The sequence below is a fragment of the Pelecanus crispus genome, chromosome 3 (genome assembly GCF_030463565.1).
Source record: "Pelecanus crispus isolate bPelCri1 chromosome 3, bPelCri1.pri, whole genome shotgun sequence".
Lineage (NCBI taxonomy): Eukaryota > Metazoa > Chordata > Aves > Pelecaniformes > Pelecanidae > Pelecanus > Pelecanus crispus.
Genome location: NC_134645.1, coordinates 47545890 through 47561480, shown reverse-complemented (window position 1 = coordinate 47561480; position 15591 = coordinate 47545890). Strand labels below are relative to the sequence as shown.

General features: G+C 38.1%; 1 protein-coding gene across 1 annotated transcript in view; it reads left to right on the top strand.

Annotated features, from left to right (window-relative positions):
* The first annotated feature begins 293 nt into the window (after window positions 1-293).
* The window catches only part of RASGRP3 (RAS guanyl releasing protein 3), a 30575-nt gene continuing 15277 nt past the window's right edge, over window positions 294-15591 (top strand). Inside the window, exons 1-9 of the mRNA XM_075707688.1 lie at window positions 294-363; window positions 1942-2044; window positions 2692-2754; window positions 3937-4068; window positions 5453-5600; window positions 7930-8103; window positions 8500-8616; window positions 8923-9198; window positions 14857-14934. Of these exons, the coding sequence (XP_075563803.1) occupies window positions 294-363; window positions 1942-2044; window positions 2692-2754; window positions 3937-4068; window positions 5453-5600; window positions 7930-8103; window positions 8500-8616; window positions 8923-9198; window positions 14857-14934 (1161 nt within the window). The remainder of the gene's footprint in view (window positions 364-1941; window positions 2045-2691; window positions 2755-3936; window positions 4069-5452; window positions 5601-7929; window positions 8104-8499; window positions 8617-8922; window positions 9199-14856; window positions 14935-15591) is intronic.

Sequence of the window (15591 nt, the reverse complement as noted above, 5' to 3'; positions counted from 1 at the left end):
CATTTAAAAACACAAGCTAGAATGTAGGGAAAGCTTGTGGCAGTCTTTCACATGCTCTGTATCGTGTGGGGAAAAAAACAGTTTATAGAAAAGATGAGTCGAACTGTAAATACTGCATCCTGGTAAGTGTTCCATATAGTCATGTAATTATGATTTCTTTTACTTCCTTCAGATTTTCCTTGAAGTCCAGCTAAGAATGCAACCAACAATAAAGTGAAAAAGCTGCGCAGCTGAAGATGCATCCTTCTACTTGGTGAAGATGTGTCTTATTTTTTGACAACAATTAAAGGACAATGGGGTCAAACACACTTGGGAAGGCTGCAACATTAGATGAGCTTTTGAATGCTTGTATTGAAATGTTTGGTATGCTTTTTTAATATTTTACTTTGCTGTTCTTGAAATTCATCTTATAATATAAAGCCTGCTGTTCTCTGATTTAGCCAGTCTTTCCCTTGGCAAACAACATTTCTGTTCTGTAAAATTTTCCGTGTTTCATTTTGGTCCAGAATCACATGGGCCAGAATTTTAATCACATGCATATTGTATTAAATTTTCTTAATACAGATAATACGCAATGGTGGGTATAGTGGTTTTTAAAATGCTGGCCTTCACCAAGATAATTGTTTAGTTGAATTATTCGAGGAGTTATTTCTGGCATTGATCTTTGTCTTGAATGGTTACACAGCTGCATTTCTGACCAGTCATTTTTTTTTTTAAAGGTTTTCCAAATCATCATGTGATAATTGGCAAGAATATGACTTAAGGCTCATGTAATCTTTTTACTCTTATTAAAATGTGATGTACCAGGATTGAGGGAAAGAAATTATGAAAAAGACCTTGACCCATAACACCACTAATCATAACATATGTCACATTGTAGTCAGATGAGTTCATGGATGGGCTTAAATGCTTTGAAATGGGGCCTTAATTCACAAAGTTACATTTAGATTCTCTTGAAATGCAGGACAGCTTTTGATTGGAATGAGGTATTGATTTTTTTTTTTCCTTTGTGGAGAGAAACTAAAATCTAAAGGTGAGAGAAATTAAATAATTAAGGGGCAGATCTTGCTACTGAGTGTAGTGCATCCCCATATATCCATGTTTGTAGACCACTATCAAACCTGTTGTTCTAAATACCTAATGTGAGGTAGCAGAGCCCATATACTTGTTTGCTGGAAATCATGCCTCTCTTCCTTGTGTACACACTCTCTTGGCAAGTGTAGTCCATGTGTGGTTCCCATTTCATACATGCATGTTGACTACTGTCTTTTAAAAGAGTGACAGACAGAAAATAATCTAAGATTGCAGATGTTGAAGAACACTGATGGTCAGCCAGCATGCTAGGGAATAACTCTTTCTGTAGTTTCAGTGGCTGTGTTGCAAAGATGCAAGGATCTGTACAGCAACTGGAGTTGGGACCCTGGGCACGTATGTGAGGTGTTGCTTTGAAATTTAAGTCCTTGAGGCAGATCCCTTTCTTAACAATGTAATTGTTAGCATAAAGCTATAAAGCTGCGATAAAAGAAATATTGTAAGTGGCTGTACATAAAACATCTGGACTTGGTAGTGTTAGGTTAATGGTTGGACTGGATGATTCGATGATTCTATGATCTCCCTGCCCTTTTGGTGGACTAGTTTTGGATTTGTTCTTTCGATTACTGGCAGTCTCTTTGTATAATGTCTAGCATAGTGCTGTCCATACCCTGTTTTTCTAGCTATAGCCTGTTATCTACATTGATTATTTTTTTACCTACCACTACAATCTAGCAGTAGTTATCACTAAAGGAGCATTTCTGTTCTTTGGTTTTGTTTCCTACCTATTTGGTAGATAATGACCCAACATTTCCACTTTTGGTCCTTTCTCTCTGACTCCACTTGAAGAATAAAAGCTTTTCTCTGTTCATGAATAATGTGGTTAACTCACTTGTTTCTCTTTTGCAGATGACAAAGGAAATCGGTGCTCCAGCCATTTGCCAAGAACCTTTCTTTTAATGCACCGGTGGTATCTGCCTTCCACAGAGCTGGCTGGCAAGCTTCTGTCCACATATCCTTTCAGGAAGAATTGCAAATTGAAATTACAACATCAAAAGCAGATTGTTTCTGTGACTTCATGTAAAAACATGTCAATTAATTAGTGACAAACAAGGTTTAGGGGTGACATTTTTTCAGCCTGAAAAATGGAAGTCTGTGAGCTTCTTTCCGCTATTGGTTGTGGACTTTTTCCATATGTACAAGTTTGCTGAGGCATACTTTGAATTAACTTAGAATAAGGGGAAATATATTGCCAAGATAACTTTTCAAATGTGTAATGGCCATCTGGCCTTGAACTAGTGTGAACTTTCAGTGGTAGCTAAGCACCTACATGTCATTTATACCTCTTAAAGTCTTCAATAATCAGAAGTAGTATTGTATTTGGTTAACCAGAGCTGGCAAGAAACCATTCAGCAGAATATTCAGAATAGTATAATAGAGGCATTTTTGCTAGAGCAAAAAACAAAGTGGCAGCCAGGAAATTATCTGTGTCCCCTAAGATGCTGTGAAAATGAATGAAGTATCAGAACATACTGCGGTTATCTCTGGAAGAAAGGTGTGATACTGTTTTTTATTCAGCTAGTCTAGTGTCAAAGTCCTCTGTGGATAAAAACAGCATCACTGAATCAAGGCACACAAAGCTTTCTTTAACTATCCTACGTATAGAGATGCCAATGGGGAGAACTGCAATGAATTCAGATTAAAAATCTGCTATTTCATGAGGTAAGCATGCTTCTGGTCCTCTAGCATTTTGTTTTTATGCCTCTGTGAGTACTATCAATGTAATTTGTTTTTGTAAAGATTAAAACTAAACCATGGACATGTAAAGCTTTTCTTTTTTTTTTTTTTTTTAACTTGATCTCCAGTCCATAGTGAAGAGTGAATTTCTGTGCTGCGAAAACAATTGTTTACATTGAGCCATCCAGCTTTTAAGACACTTAAGTGTATTGACCTAAAAAGCTGATTGAAAACTTGTGCTATGATTTACCTGGTGTTTGTGTGACATTTCCTAGAGGGAGACTAGTTCAGTGCCACACAGAGGAGAGACCCATTTTGCTTCAAGACATAATAGTGTGGTAGAGGAAGATTGCCTCTGGGCTGTTGGCTTCAGTTCACACAATCCCTACATCATTTATGACAGGAGTGTGTTAGTGATGCCAAAGCTATTACAGGTCAAGTATGTTCTGATCCTTGCACCAGCTGTCTCTGACCTTGTTTCTATGGGAAAGCTTTCATGTGTTAGGCTGTGCTTGTGTAGGAACATCTCTCTGTAAAAGAGAAAGCATGAATTTTTAAGCTAACATGATATAACCTGCTTCGCTCAAAAAAATGCTTTTTCTTTCTTCCTCTGGACTAAGTTATATCACTGCAAAGAAAGGGAGGGATGTATTGAAAGAAGGACTGATAAAGACTTTTCCATACCCCCTTAAACAGCAGAGGAGATGTCTAGTTTACATGGTTATCGTGGTAAAACTGCTACTCAAATTCACATTTTCATTTTCATTGAAAAATCTTTTCTGAGCAGATAGAGTGTCTCACTTAGACAAGGGATAAGTGCAAGTGTCATTTGGGTGTCCTGTCAGCGTGAGCCAGGACACATGTGTGTGCCTTTTGTGTGTGTCACGTGAGGCACCACTTTAATTTTGCATTTCAATAGAATGCTGCTGTGTTGTGCTGTGGTGAGTTAACCAAAGGGAATTATATGATAAAGTGTCTTTTGCCACTTTAGTGTCACAGAGAATCACAGCAGCAACAAGTTGGGGCAGTCCACCCCCTCTGCCCAAAAGCCATTGGGTCTGAAATATTTATAAGTCCTATTGAAGAAAATGTGAGTATATATATGCAGCCACTGAATGTTCCACCTGAATCCCTGGGCATCTTTGAACCACTGTCTGTGGATTTCAGATACTGGATTTTGGAATTTCCTGCGGAGTTTAATTTGGATCTTGGGCTGATTCGTTTGACTGAAGAGTTTCGAGAAGTAGCCAGTCAGCTTGGATATGAGGATCACATCCATCTCATTGATATCTCCAGCATGTAAGGATGTTATGAGCTTCAACATCTTTCTCTCTGTCTCTGTAACAACAGAATTCTAGTACTGTGCAAAATAAAAAAAATGTTAAGGGCCAGCTTGATCTCAAGAGTGCAAAAAAGCAGTTACAAAAAGATTGTATTGTCTTCTAAATTTGAAGTCACTAAAAATTTGAAAATCTAGTTGTAGTGTCACAGTAAAGAGAAGATTCTTACCTGTATGCAAGTTTTTAATATAAATGGGAAAGAAATAATTTTCCTGACAAAGCTAGTGCCAATTAAGTGATTAATATTACTTTTTTCCTATAATTTTTCATGCAGAATAACAAGGAATGCAGTGACTGGCATGTTGTGTAAATCTTGCATTTTCTCAGGGAAGCTTTTTTGTTCTCTCATCAGTAACCTGTTAATTTTTTCTAATGGCTTTCTGTGTGCTTCTTTTCTATAATTTAACTGAATAATCTCTAGCATTCATATTTGTAGTTTTATTGTATAAAAATGATTACACTACTATTTCCCTGACACGCTGAAATTAAAGTTACCTTTTAAACATCACCACTGACACGCTGAAATTAAAGTTACCTTTTAAACATCACCACTGACATGCTGAAATGAAAGTTACCTTTTAAACATCACCAGACAGGCTCTTGTATCTCACCTGATATTGTAGATTTCTTTTAAAATATGGCATATGCATAATGATTTGTCCTTATTGAAAAATGACAAAGTATCCTGGAAGAACAGCACTACTAATCTCAGTTAAGGTTGTAAGACTTCCTGCAAGAACAGTACCAGTGAAATCACATGAATATTGCCTCTTAAATCTTCATTTTAAAATATTGTTAGCAACCTCTTTCTGCTCTCTGAAGTGCTTTTACTGTATATGGGTAGGAATTATTCCATTGCTTGGAAGCAGATTATTTGCCTTTTTGTCCACCCACTTCTTACTGTTTGTCTTACTGTTAGTTGTTTGACTGTTTCTGTTGTTCCATTATTTCATGCACCCATGGTCTTGCAGAGTAAAAATTAATCCTTGATGTTATTCAAGTCTTTTTTTATTCTGTATCAGAATTTGGTGTGACCTGTTCTTCTTGTATTTCCAAAGCATTTTTAATTATGGCTTCCTGTATCATAGAGAAGAGTACGTTGTCCTTTTGCTCTGACAGAAACCTGCTATTATTTGTCATTTGCAGTAGCACCTCCAAAATTCTTGTCTTCTGTTATGCACCTGAATGGGTCTTACTCTGAGTGTTTGTTATGTGCTGGATGTCACAGATTAGAAAGCTCAATGGTCTGTGTCTTGGTAATTTTATACTATGTGTGCAAACTGTGGGCTACACTCACATATACCCAAATAGAATTGAGAATTATACCTATTTTTCTGTTGCAGTCCTTCCTATGACTGGATGAGAAGAGTTACACAGAGGAAGAGGATTTCCAAGAAAGGAAAAGCCTGCCTGCTCTTTGACCATCTGGAGCCAATTGAGCTAGCTGAACATCTCACTTTTCTGGAGCATAAATCTTTCAGGAGAATTTCTGTAAGAAGCCTACAACTTTGCCAGTTGTAATTATGAGCCTCTCCTTAAAGAGTGTTCATATGGTTTAACACTTATGACTTTTTTCCCTCAACATTTCAGTGTAGTAAATCTTTACAATCCTTCATATGATGTGCATAGCCGTGGCTGCACCTGCACTCCTTGATCTTTTTCATGACTGATGCTTTTAGTGACAGAAGTCAATTTTGTGGAGAAATTCTGGGCAAAAAATACTGCTAAAAGCTACTGCAGCCATGTGTTGCAGCAATTGATTAAACTAATGTTATTGTTCAAAATCTGCAGGTGGTTTTTTTTTTTTCCTCTGAGGAAAATAGTTAATTACTTTTCAGGAAACATCAGAGTCTTTGCAATGAATAATATATATATTTATATATACTCAAATATATATAGTCCTTCTGTAGTTTCTGTTTACTCCCAACCACTTCTTCAGAAACTGTCCTTTTATTTGCCAACTTAGGATCAGAAGATAATTCAGGCTGGAAGGGCTCTCAGGAGGCCTCTAGGCCAACCGCCTGCCCAAAGCAGGGCCAGCTCTGAGATAGTTTGTGTTCCCCGGCGACTTAGCCACTGGGGAATTGAAAACCTGCAAGAACAGAGACTGCACAACTTCTCTTTCCTCCTTATTTCATTGTACATGAACAAGAGGCAAAAATGGATGAAAATAAAAGTAGAAGCTAAAGCAAAACAAATGAGTAATGCAAATGCCAAAAGAAATGCTGATTTCTGCTGGCAAATATCCATACAAAAAGGTCACATGATGCCACTGTATCTATCTGGTGGCAAATGGAAACAGTAAGTTCTCAAGATGACAAGTTCTCTTCAGAAAAAAAATGAGACTTTTTTAAAAGTATTTAGGAGCATGAAAGAAATCAAGCTCCAAAACTAAGAAAAATATATGAGTTTTTCGTTTGTTTCAAGACAGGAAGGAAAAAGAGATCAATTAGGAGCTGAGACCAGTCTAAATAGAATCGCTTTTGACGTCATTTAATAACGTTCAAAGGTTTATTACTCTAGACTTCAAATCATGGGAAAACACCCTCCCGTGCAATGCTAACCTCAAAGAAGGAGGGAGGGACAAGAAAAAAAGCCATGGATGTCTAACTAGACTTAAGATATATTTTAATTCCTTTGGGAATTCCAGAAAAACAACTCAGACCTGCAATGAATTTTCTTTCTTCCTTGTTGTTTCTGATTTGTTAATTCTTCAGCTTGAATTTTGCAATCACCTCAGATGTTTCTCTGCAACCAGTTAGAGTTAACTAATTTGTACTACTTGTTATCTCAAAGCTATGTAATTGTAGAAGATGATTAGTCTGAATCCGGTCTTTGGTTTCACCTATCTAAAAAAAATACAGGAGAGAAGGAAGGGCAGTGTTAGCTATAACAGAAAACATTTAAAAGTGTTTGAACACTGAAATACTGTCTATCTGCAGCTCTGAGAGGACCATCTGCTGTATAAGAGTATATGCCATCGTATAGTCTTCTAGCAGGCAATTTTGATCGGCTAAGACCAAGAAACCCGTGTTGGCTGGCATTGTAAGCAACTCCCTACACAAGCTAAAGTTATGTCGTAAGCTTCTGAAAATCTGTCTTTAAAGGACAGCTGAAAAATGTTTTCCAAACATTTAGGGAAAACTAATTCCTGGGAACTGTAGCTGTCCCATGTAGAACCATATCCATGAACACGCAGGGACTGAAAAATAACATCAAAAGGAGCCAGATTTATTGGAAGTACCTCACTGTGCAACAGACTTTTTTTGACATAGGAGGAAGAAAATGGGTGCATATTTAGCTTTTTGGGATGCAGTTCCAGCTCCTGTGAAGAGTAACAGAGCTCCTGTTGATTTCAGTGGGGCAAGATTTCCCTCTTTACATCAACAATGGAGTTGGTCAGGATATTGGAGTAGGATGAAAGCTCTTATTTATATGCTTCTTGCTCGTAGCACTAGATAATTGCTATAGAGTATCATGCCATGAGGATGTCAAGTAAAACTACACAGAATAAAATGTTGCAAGTGTTGAGAAAATTATGGGAAAGATAATTCCATGGAAGTAGTAATCATGCTCATCATGCAGGCTCCTTTATTACCTGACACACAAACTCTAAAGTTTTAAGTTGACATTTAAATAAAAAAAAACCCAAGCCCAACAACAAAAAACTTTTAAGAAAGAACTGATGTGCAGCAGGGTCTGCTGACCCTGAGTCTTGATCACTTTCTAAAGAGGAGCTTTAAAAAGAACAAATGATCAAAGTTTCAGTTTGGTTCTTCTGTTGTCCACTGTTTTACTGAAAATGCCTTTCCTCTGTTAGTTCACAGACTACCAAAGCTATGTGATCCATGGTTGCTTGGAGAACAATCCTACTTTGGAGAGATCTATTGCCTTATTTAATGGTATCTCCAAATGGGTCCAGCTCATGGTTCTCAGCAAACCAACACCCCAGCAAAGGGCAGAAGTAATCACAAAGTTTATCAATGTTGCACAGGTAAGTCTTGCATATGAGTCTTTTTCTTCCAGCATAAAGCAATAATATAAATAGAGATTGCAGTAAACAAATGAACTGGATGCTCTTTGTGCTGTTTCCTCAGTCAATAGCCTGTTCAACATCACTGCAGGTTATTAGTTCAGATGTGATATGTCTGTATTTTTTGAACTAGCAGACATAACTATAAAATAATTTTTCTTTGTTGTATTCTAGTTGACAACTGTCATTATTGTGTGTTTCTTGTGGTGCTAAGCTAATTAAAAAAATAAATTCTGAACCATTCTGTTGTGTCCCCTGGTTTAGTGATTTCTGCTTTAGCTTGTTGTGTGCGACACTGGATAGCTGCCAAATGTATTTCCTTGATTTTTAATTATGTATGATCAATATCTCCTGCAGAAGCTCCTTCACCTCCAGAACTTCAACACACTGATGGCAGTTGTGGGAGGTCTAAGCCACAGCTCTATTTCTCGCCTGAAAGAAACTCATTCTCATCTGTCTTCAGAAGTCACAAAGGTATGGTGGACTCCAGAATATAGACATATTGAGCAGAACATCACCTCTCTGAGGTCTGATGAGTTCTGCAGTGCAGGTGTCTCACCAGCACAATACTTGAATCATGGCAGGGCATCCTAAAAGGCACTTTGATTGCATTCCTCTCGGTGGAGCAAGATCAGCCCACAGAGGTCCTTGGCTTGATTGTCTGTGCCAGAGAGGAAATTAGCACTGTTGACACCCTGACATGAGTTGTGCTCATTTAAAACAGATTAAGGAAATGCTATGAATGCTTTCACAGAGACTTGCTTCTCTGCCTATTTGTAGGACTGGAATGAAATGACAGAGCTGGTCTCTTCCAATGGAAACTACTGCAACTACCGCAAGGCTTTTGCTGACTGTGTTGGCTTCAAAATTCCTATTTTAGGAGTTCATTTGAAAGACTTGATTGCTGTCCATGTCATTTTTCCTGACTGGATAGATGAGAACAAAGTTAACATAGTGAAAATGCAGCAGCTTTCCATCACCTTGAGTGAACTGGTTTCCCTACAAACTGCCTCTCATCATTTAGAGCCTAATATGGATTTAATTAACCTGCTAACTGTAAGTATTGAGCATGTTTCAATTCACTTCTGTTATTCAGATGCTGAATGTCAGTAGGAATATTCATATCTATAGGTCTATCTGCACATTGTTATCACAGTTTTGTAAAAGAAAAGGGAGAGCATACGAAACAGAAACAAGTTAACATGAGGTGTGAATAAAGTCAAAGAGTTTCATTACTATAGTATGTGATGGCTGGAAGCAGCCACAGGATTACTATCAATTAATTATTTTAAGGATGACAGAAAGAGGGCTGTATTTGTGTTAGGAGAAGTAAAACTAAGTTCTGACTACTTGGAATTGAAGCTTATGTCTCCTGCACAGAGATCAGGTGACATATTGACATGGACACACAAGTGAAATTCCAACTTGGGCATCACTCCATTCTTACTCCCCTGTGCTTTGTGTGCAACACAGTACTCTTCCTATCCAGTAAATAAAAATGCTCTTCATTAAACAACCCCTGCAAACCCTGCTCTTTCCCTTCTCCTTCCCCCTTGGCAGTGGCTACATTTGGGGAGGTTTGAAACTTGCACACACAAATTACAGATAAGGAGTTGAACATCCCATTTCAAACAAAAGGAAAGTAAGATTTCAAAAAGACTGAATAAAACATTTTTTTAAAAAAAGCTGCAACTGAGAATCCTAAAAGGAATTCATTTTCAGTCCCATTTTTGATATGTAGACAATTAATGTTGTTTTAATAAATACTACGTTTTATTTCAAAACATACTGAAGTGTGGAGCCTGAACCATCAGGCCAAATCCTGTTTCTATTGAAATGTAGTCATTTTAACACTTATCTCAACTGCAGCAGTGTTTGACCCAGCACTACAGTTTGTTCAGGTCATGGGCAAAACCCAGTATCTTGGAATTAAAGATAGAACCTGTGAAACTTGAAAAAAAGGCATGTTGTTTGTTATAAAACAGTTGATGTTGCAAGCAAATAAAGTCACCTACTCACCTGAGAGTAGTCTGAAACACATCATGTTAGGTAAAGGACCCTCGTAATATGTAATCATTTTATGCTGTTCCTGTTCTTGTTTTTTAACTTGGTCTTTCAGATCTCTGATCTGGACTGAAAGAGAATAACTTTGCTCTCCTTAAATCAATAGAATTCTTTTAAAAATAAACTTAGAACTAAACAAGGTCTGTGTGTAAATAGGACAAATTTGAGAATTTTTCCAGTGTTCATTTTGTGGGATAGCATGAACTTCTCAAGACCATGTTTTTCTCCAAATTTCTTTTTTCTCTTTTAGATGACAGGAAAAAATCTAGATCAAAAGCCAGGGAAAGAATTTGGCTATCTCTGAATAGCTGTGTCCAGAACAAGCAATGACTCAGCATTGTCCCTCACTCCTTGGGGACGTGGGAACCAAATTCCATTTTTTCCTCAGCCAGGTCACAGGCTTGAGGTGGCTCTCATTACCTAGCTCATTCTAGGTTAATGCCTTAACTGGAGGACTATTGGGCAGGAGCCTTGGATTTTTTCCTTTCATGCTTTACTTTAAAATGCTCAAAAACATGCATATCTGGAAAGTAAGCAGAAGTTGTAGTTTATGATGGATTTATGCTGGGACTGATCAGGTCCAGACCTTTACACTACGCAGGCTGACAAATATGAGCCTGAGCTTGGAGCCACCAAGCTGGTGTGGATATACCCATGGCTTCATTGTAATGAGGAATGGGAAAGTTTGGGGGAACAGGAAAAACTTCTCCTGTTGCACCTTGTATGGAACAATCTGAGAACAAGTCCTAATCCTGGTTAGTGGGACAGGGAAGAGAAGAGACCATCTGTTGCCCACTGCAACATGCCTTTAATTTAAATATTGGACTATAAAGGCAGATATTTATTATCTTGTTTTGTTTTTGCAGGGATTGAGCATTGCTTTCTTATGTCATGCCACTCTTTCCCTCCCTGGTTGTTTCTGAAAGTTCACAGTTTCTTACAAGCTTGTCTGTGAGTAGGGAGAAGTGGAACCTCAGGCTTTAGGGAACTGAGCAATAAGAAACTGAGTCCAAAAGGGCAGAAATTAGACAATGTGAAGTGAGAGTTGGAAGCTGAACTGCTGCTGACATTTTCATTAGCTGTTCTTCTCTCTTTTGGGTAACAGCCTGCTTTCCAAAAGGAGCAGAAAGCTTCATATTTTTCTAACACGTTGCAGGTTTATATCCATTGTTGTATCAGCCTGAGCTTATATAGTGTGTCTGTTTTTCCTTATATTAAAAAAAATTTCCTTGTTTTGTGTGTTTTCAGCAAAATGATAGGGATTCTATTTATATTTCCATATTTAATTCAGTATATTTCATTTACCAGGAAAAGTAATTGAGTACCTGACGGGTACTTTTTCACTTACTTTTGATGTATTGATTCCTAATATAACTCTGCTGACTTTGGTTACAGTTGAGCCAATCTGATTGTAAATAAATGAAGCTGCATGCTGCAATATTGATTCCAGACCTGATCATGGGTTAAAATTAACTTGTGCTGCTTTTTACCTGTTAGCAGAATTCCATGGTGGTACCTTTTAGTAATGATGGAGACAGCCATGGGTATCCTAGGTAGACAGCTGGAGGTATCCTAAAAACATTTCCAGTGTAATTCTGTCTTCCTAGTAGTCACTGGAAGTATAGTTGTGGGTCGAATGTGTTTGATAGTGTGGGAGTTTTGATTTAAGATGGTGATTCCTGGAAAGGAAAAAAACAGATTTCTACAAAAAGTTCCTGGACCAGAATCTTGGTACATATCATAATATGAATATTCTCATTTATCGTCTGGTATGTAGTTTTGGTCCTCATCTGTACATATGAATACAATACTTGTTTTTACAGTGGTCTTTTAAACAGTAATAATGAACTTATACAGTAGATTAAATGTTTCTGTCAATCTTTTTGTTAATAAGAAAGTTTTAAATTATGGAGTGGGGTCAGAGAAAGAGGAGAGGAAAATCTAGGACTGCAGCCCAAAGCTGACAAGAACTGTCAACTAAAAATAGCTGACCTTGCTATGTGCAAATGGTCTTTTAGCAGATTTAGCCTCCCTTGCTGCCAAAGTCATCCTCCGTTTTCAGAGCCTGAAGAAAACTATTCTATTTATTGCTAGGTCTTCCCTCTCTAATGCAAACTGTAAAAATTTTTCTCATCTTTAACTTACTTAGAGAAACTCCCTTTCAAAACTAGTAAATGTGTAGAAATGAGTGGAGTGCTTTTCATTTGCATGTGGATCAGCTGACCCAACTATTTGTTCACTTCTGCTATTTTCCCATTAAGCCACTTCTGTCGGGGCAAGCTTCTAGTAGGTGTTTTGTCCTGATAAACAATGTGTAAATCTCTTGCCTGGCCTCTGTCCCTTGCAGCGTTGCCTTTTACACCACACTTAGCAAGTGCTAACAGTCTGGCCTGTGCTTGCTTGACAAGTAAATCACTGGGGGCTGGCTTGCTAGTCCAACAACTTGCACAAAAAGGTAAAATGGGTATTTCATGGGCATGTGGGAATTTGCCCTGGTTTTTCTTTTCCTTGGTGGTGAAGTCCTATCCACTCTGAGGGAGCTGATACCTTTCAAGTGTTTTGGAAACGGTGGCTTTTGGGGAGTCTGTGTTAAGAGCAATGAAGTGACAGCTTGGCTTAAAAGCTGGGGCAAGGGCTTGGTAGTAAACTTCAGGGCATCTGGTCAAGGGTCCTATGGGCATTTTTCAGATGCTATTGTGCGTGTAGACCAAAAGGGTGAATGGGGAGCAAGAGGTTTCTCTGGCTTCAGTGGCAGCTGCTGAAAGATCAGTATTTTGGAAAGTTGGTCTCTCTCTTGCCTTAAATGTCTGCACACAAACTTAGAAGTCTGCTTCCCCTCTCCCCTGAACTTATTGTCAGCATAAAAAATCAGCTTCTAGCTCACAGAATTTTAGCTTTGAACAAGTAGCTGAAAGAAGCCAGTATTTTGCATGGAAGTTAACATGCCACAAATAAGGCAAAGGTTTGCTGTATGGAGGGCAGTGAGACAAATGCCAGGTTTACCTCCATAGGAGACTGCAACAGCTGAGAGGGAGCTCTAGTGATGCAAGTTCTCACTCATCATGTGTAAATGAGTCTAAGTTATATGGGCAAAAGAAGTAAATGTGCCACAACTCAGCTGCTGGTGAGCCAGTGTGTTACACGAAGATGGACTCACTTCTTAGTGCATGCTTGCTCTTAGTCTGTGTGATTCTTCCTCCTTTCCTGCCTTATTGGCCACACTCGCTCCATCTCCACTGACTGTACTGGGTTCTGTACCAGTCCCTAGCATCCAAAACATGGAGCTAGAAGTAGAAGTAGTAAAAAAGGACCTAAGCCCGATCTTGACAGTGCACAGGAGAGGAATAATAGCTTTAATGATATTTTCATCATTAGAAAACTTACATTTGGTAAGGATGCTTAAGGGATGTCCTTACCTGCTGTGCAGTATTTCCACATTGTTTTTATTTCACAACATGAATAAAAGCCTGTGGGTAAATGTTTCATCACTTTCTGTGGATTGGAAGTGGATTTCAGTCTCTCAACTAGACTACAGTGTATTTATACTAACTGCATTAGAACTTATTTGGTGCCACCATTTTTCCCCCACTATTTTTAGGTCTCAACAGCTATTTATCTAACCTGTTCTGAGACTATATGCAAATGACTGGAAAGTCCCAGTCATTTGTACAGTCTAGTGAGGAGAATGAGAAATGTCTAAACAATCAAATTGAAAGTCACCCTCCCTAATTTGTGTTCAGTAAGTTCCACTTACAAAAAAACAGTCACGCCTTTCTGATCACTCCCCCACCCTCCTCAACCCCCCCAGATTGCTTGGAAAAATAGGACAGCAATGAAAGTCAAATTAGAATGGAAACTGCCACCTGCTGCAAAGGTTGTCCTAGGAAAACTCTTATTACACTTTATCTGTCAGAGCAAAACTGTAAATAAAATGTAAAATGAGAACTTATATACCTGTGTAGTCATCATGCTTGTAATTTTTTTGCTAGTATTTGAAACTTCTGTACTAGACAATACCTTGCCCACAGTGTGCTGTGCTTACATGTTGTGCCTAATGAAGTTATAACTGCTGCTTATGATAAGGTCAGATAATTCAGGGAGGGAGAGATACAAACTTGCTCAGTAAGTACTAATGCATTTCCACCCCCAAATCCACACCCTGCTCATCTAACCTGCTGAGAAAACTGTGCTCTTTAGGAGGAACAGGGCAAGGCCTTCTGAACTAGCAATTCTGCTATCAGTCCCAGCCTGACATGATAATGTGCTTCAGCTGAGTTCTGCTTATTTTATATCACCAAGGAACCTAGGAATACAGTCACTGAATAACTAAGTACATGAACAATATTTGTTACAGCAGTTACTGGATCTACGGTATCCTTAGTACAGGTCCTTACATTCCCCTATGACAGCAGCATGCCAGCTGGGTGAAGGAACCTGCAGGATGCTCAGGCTTTCACTGGCGCTCATAACCAAATTAAGAAGCACAAAAATCAGTGTAGCGTTACAGCTAGACAAAATGAATAGTGCAATATCCATTGTTCATTGTATCTATTGTTTAGCTTCGGTGGGAGGTAGATCTCTGCTTACAAGCCTGTCATATCCAACCCAGTCTAATAAATATTACTGGTTTTCCCTCTTTCTTACGCATAGCTGTCCCTGGACCTCTATCACACTGAGGACGATATCTACAAGCTCTCACTGGTGCTGGAACCAAGGAACTCCAAATCTGTAGGTCATCTTTTACTGCATTTTGACATGCTGCTTATTTTGTCTGCACGCAGTTGATCAAATTTTTAAATGACAGTTGATGTGTTTCCTTATTCATATTCACATAAAGCTTTTTAGTATGTATGCTTGTATAGTAAACACAGTAACTCTTTATAGGTTTTTGTGCATATTGGGAGAAGTAAATAGTGAAACATGCCAGACTTCATTATTAATTATTTTTCAAGAAAACCTCTGCAAGTCCTGGAAAACATAGTTCTGCTTTATGTAAAGATATCCTTTTGTAAGTTTACATCAATTATTTATTGCCTGACCATTACTTCATTTGCTGGATGCTGGTGCAGTTATATAAAACAATACTGAGTCCAAAGATTTGTTTTAGGTAAGGCACAGCGTTAGCTGTAGTGTTTTAAAAACTGTTTGCTTATGTAGAATTGGCTGTATCTTGGGCTCTCAAGCAATGTTTAAACACCTCAGAACAGATACTACTTTTTTTAGTATGTGCAACCTAAGATAATGCTGCATTGATGCATTTTTAATTATGCTTTGCAAGTCTGAGGATACAGATAAATCTAATTAATAGCTGAATTTCATTTAAAGTATTACTCTCTTTTCTGTTGCCAAAGTTCAGGAACTCTTCTTCCCTCTGAGCATTTCATC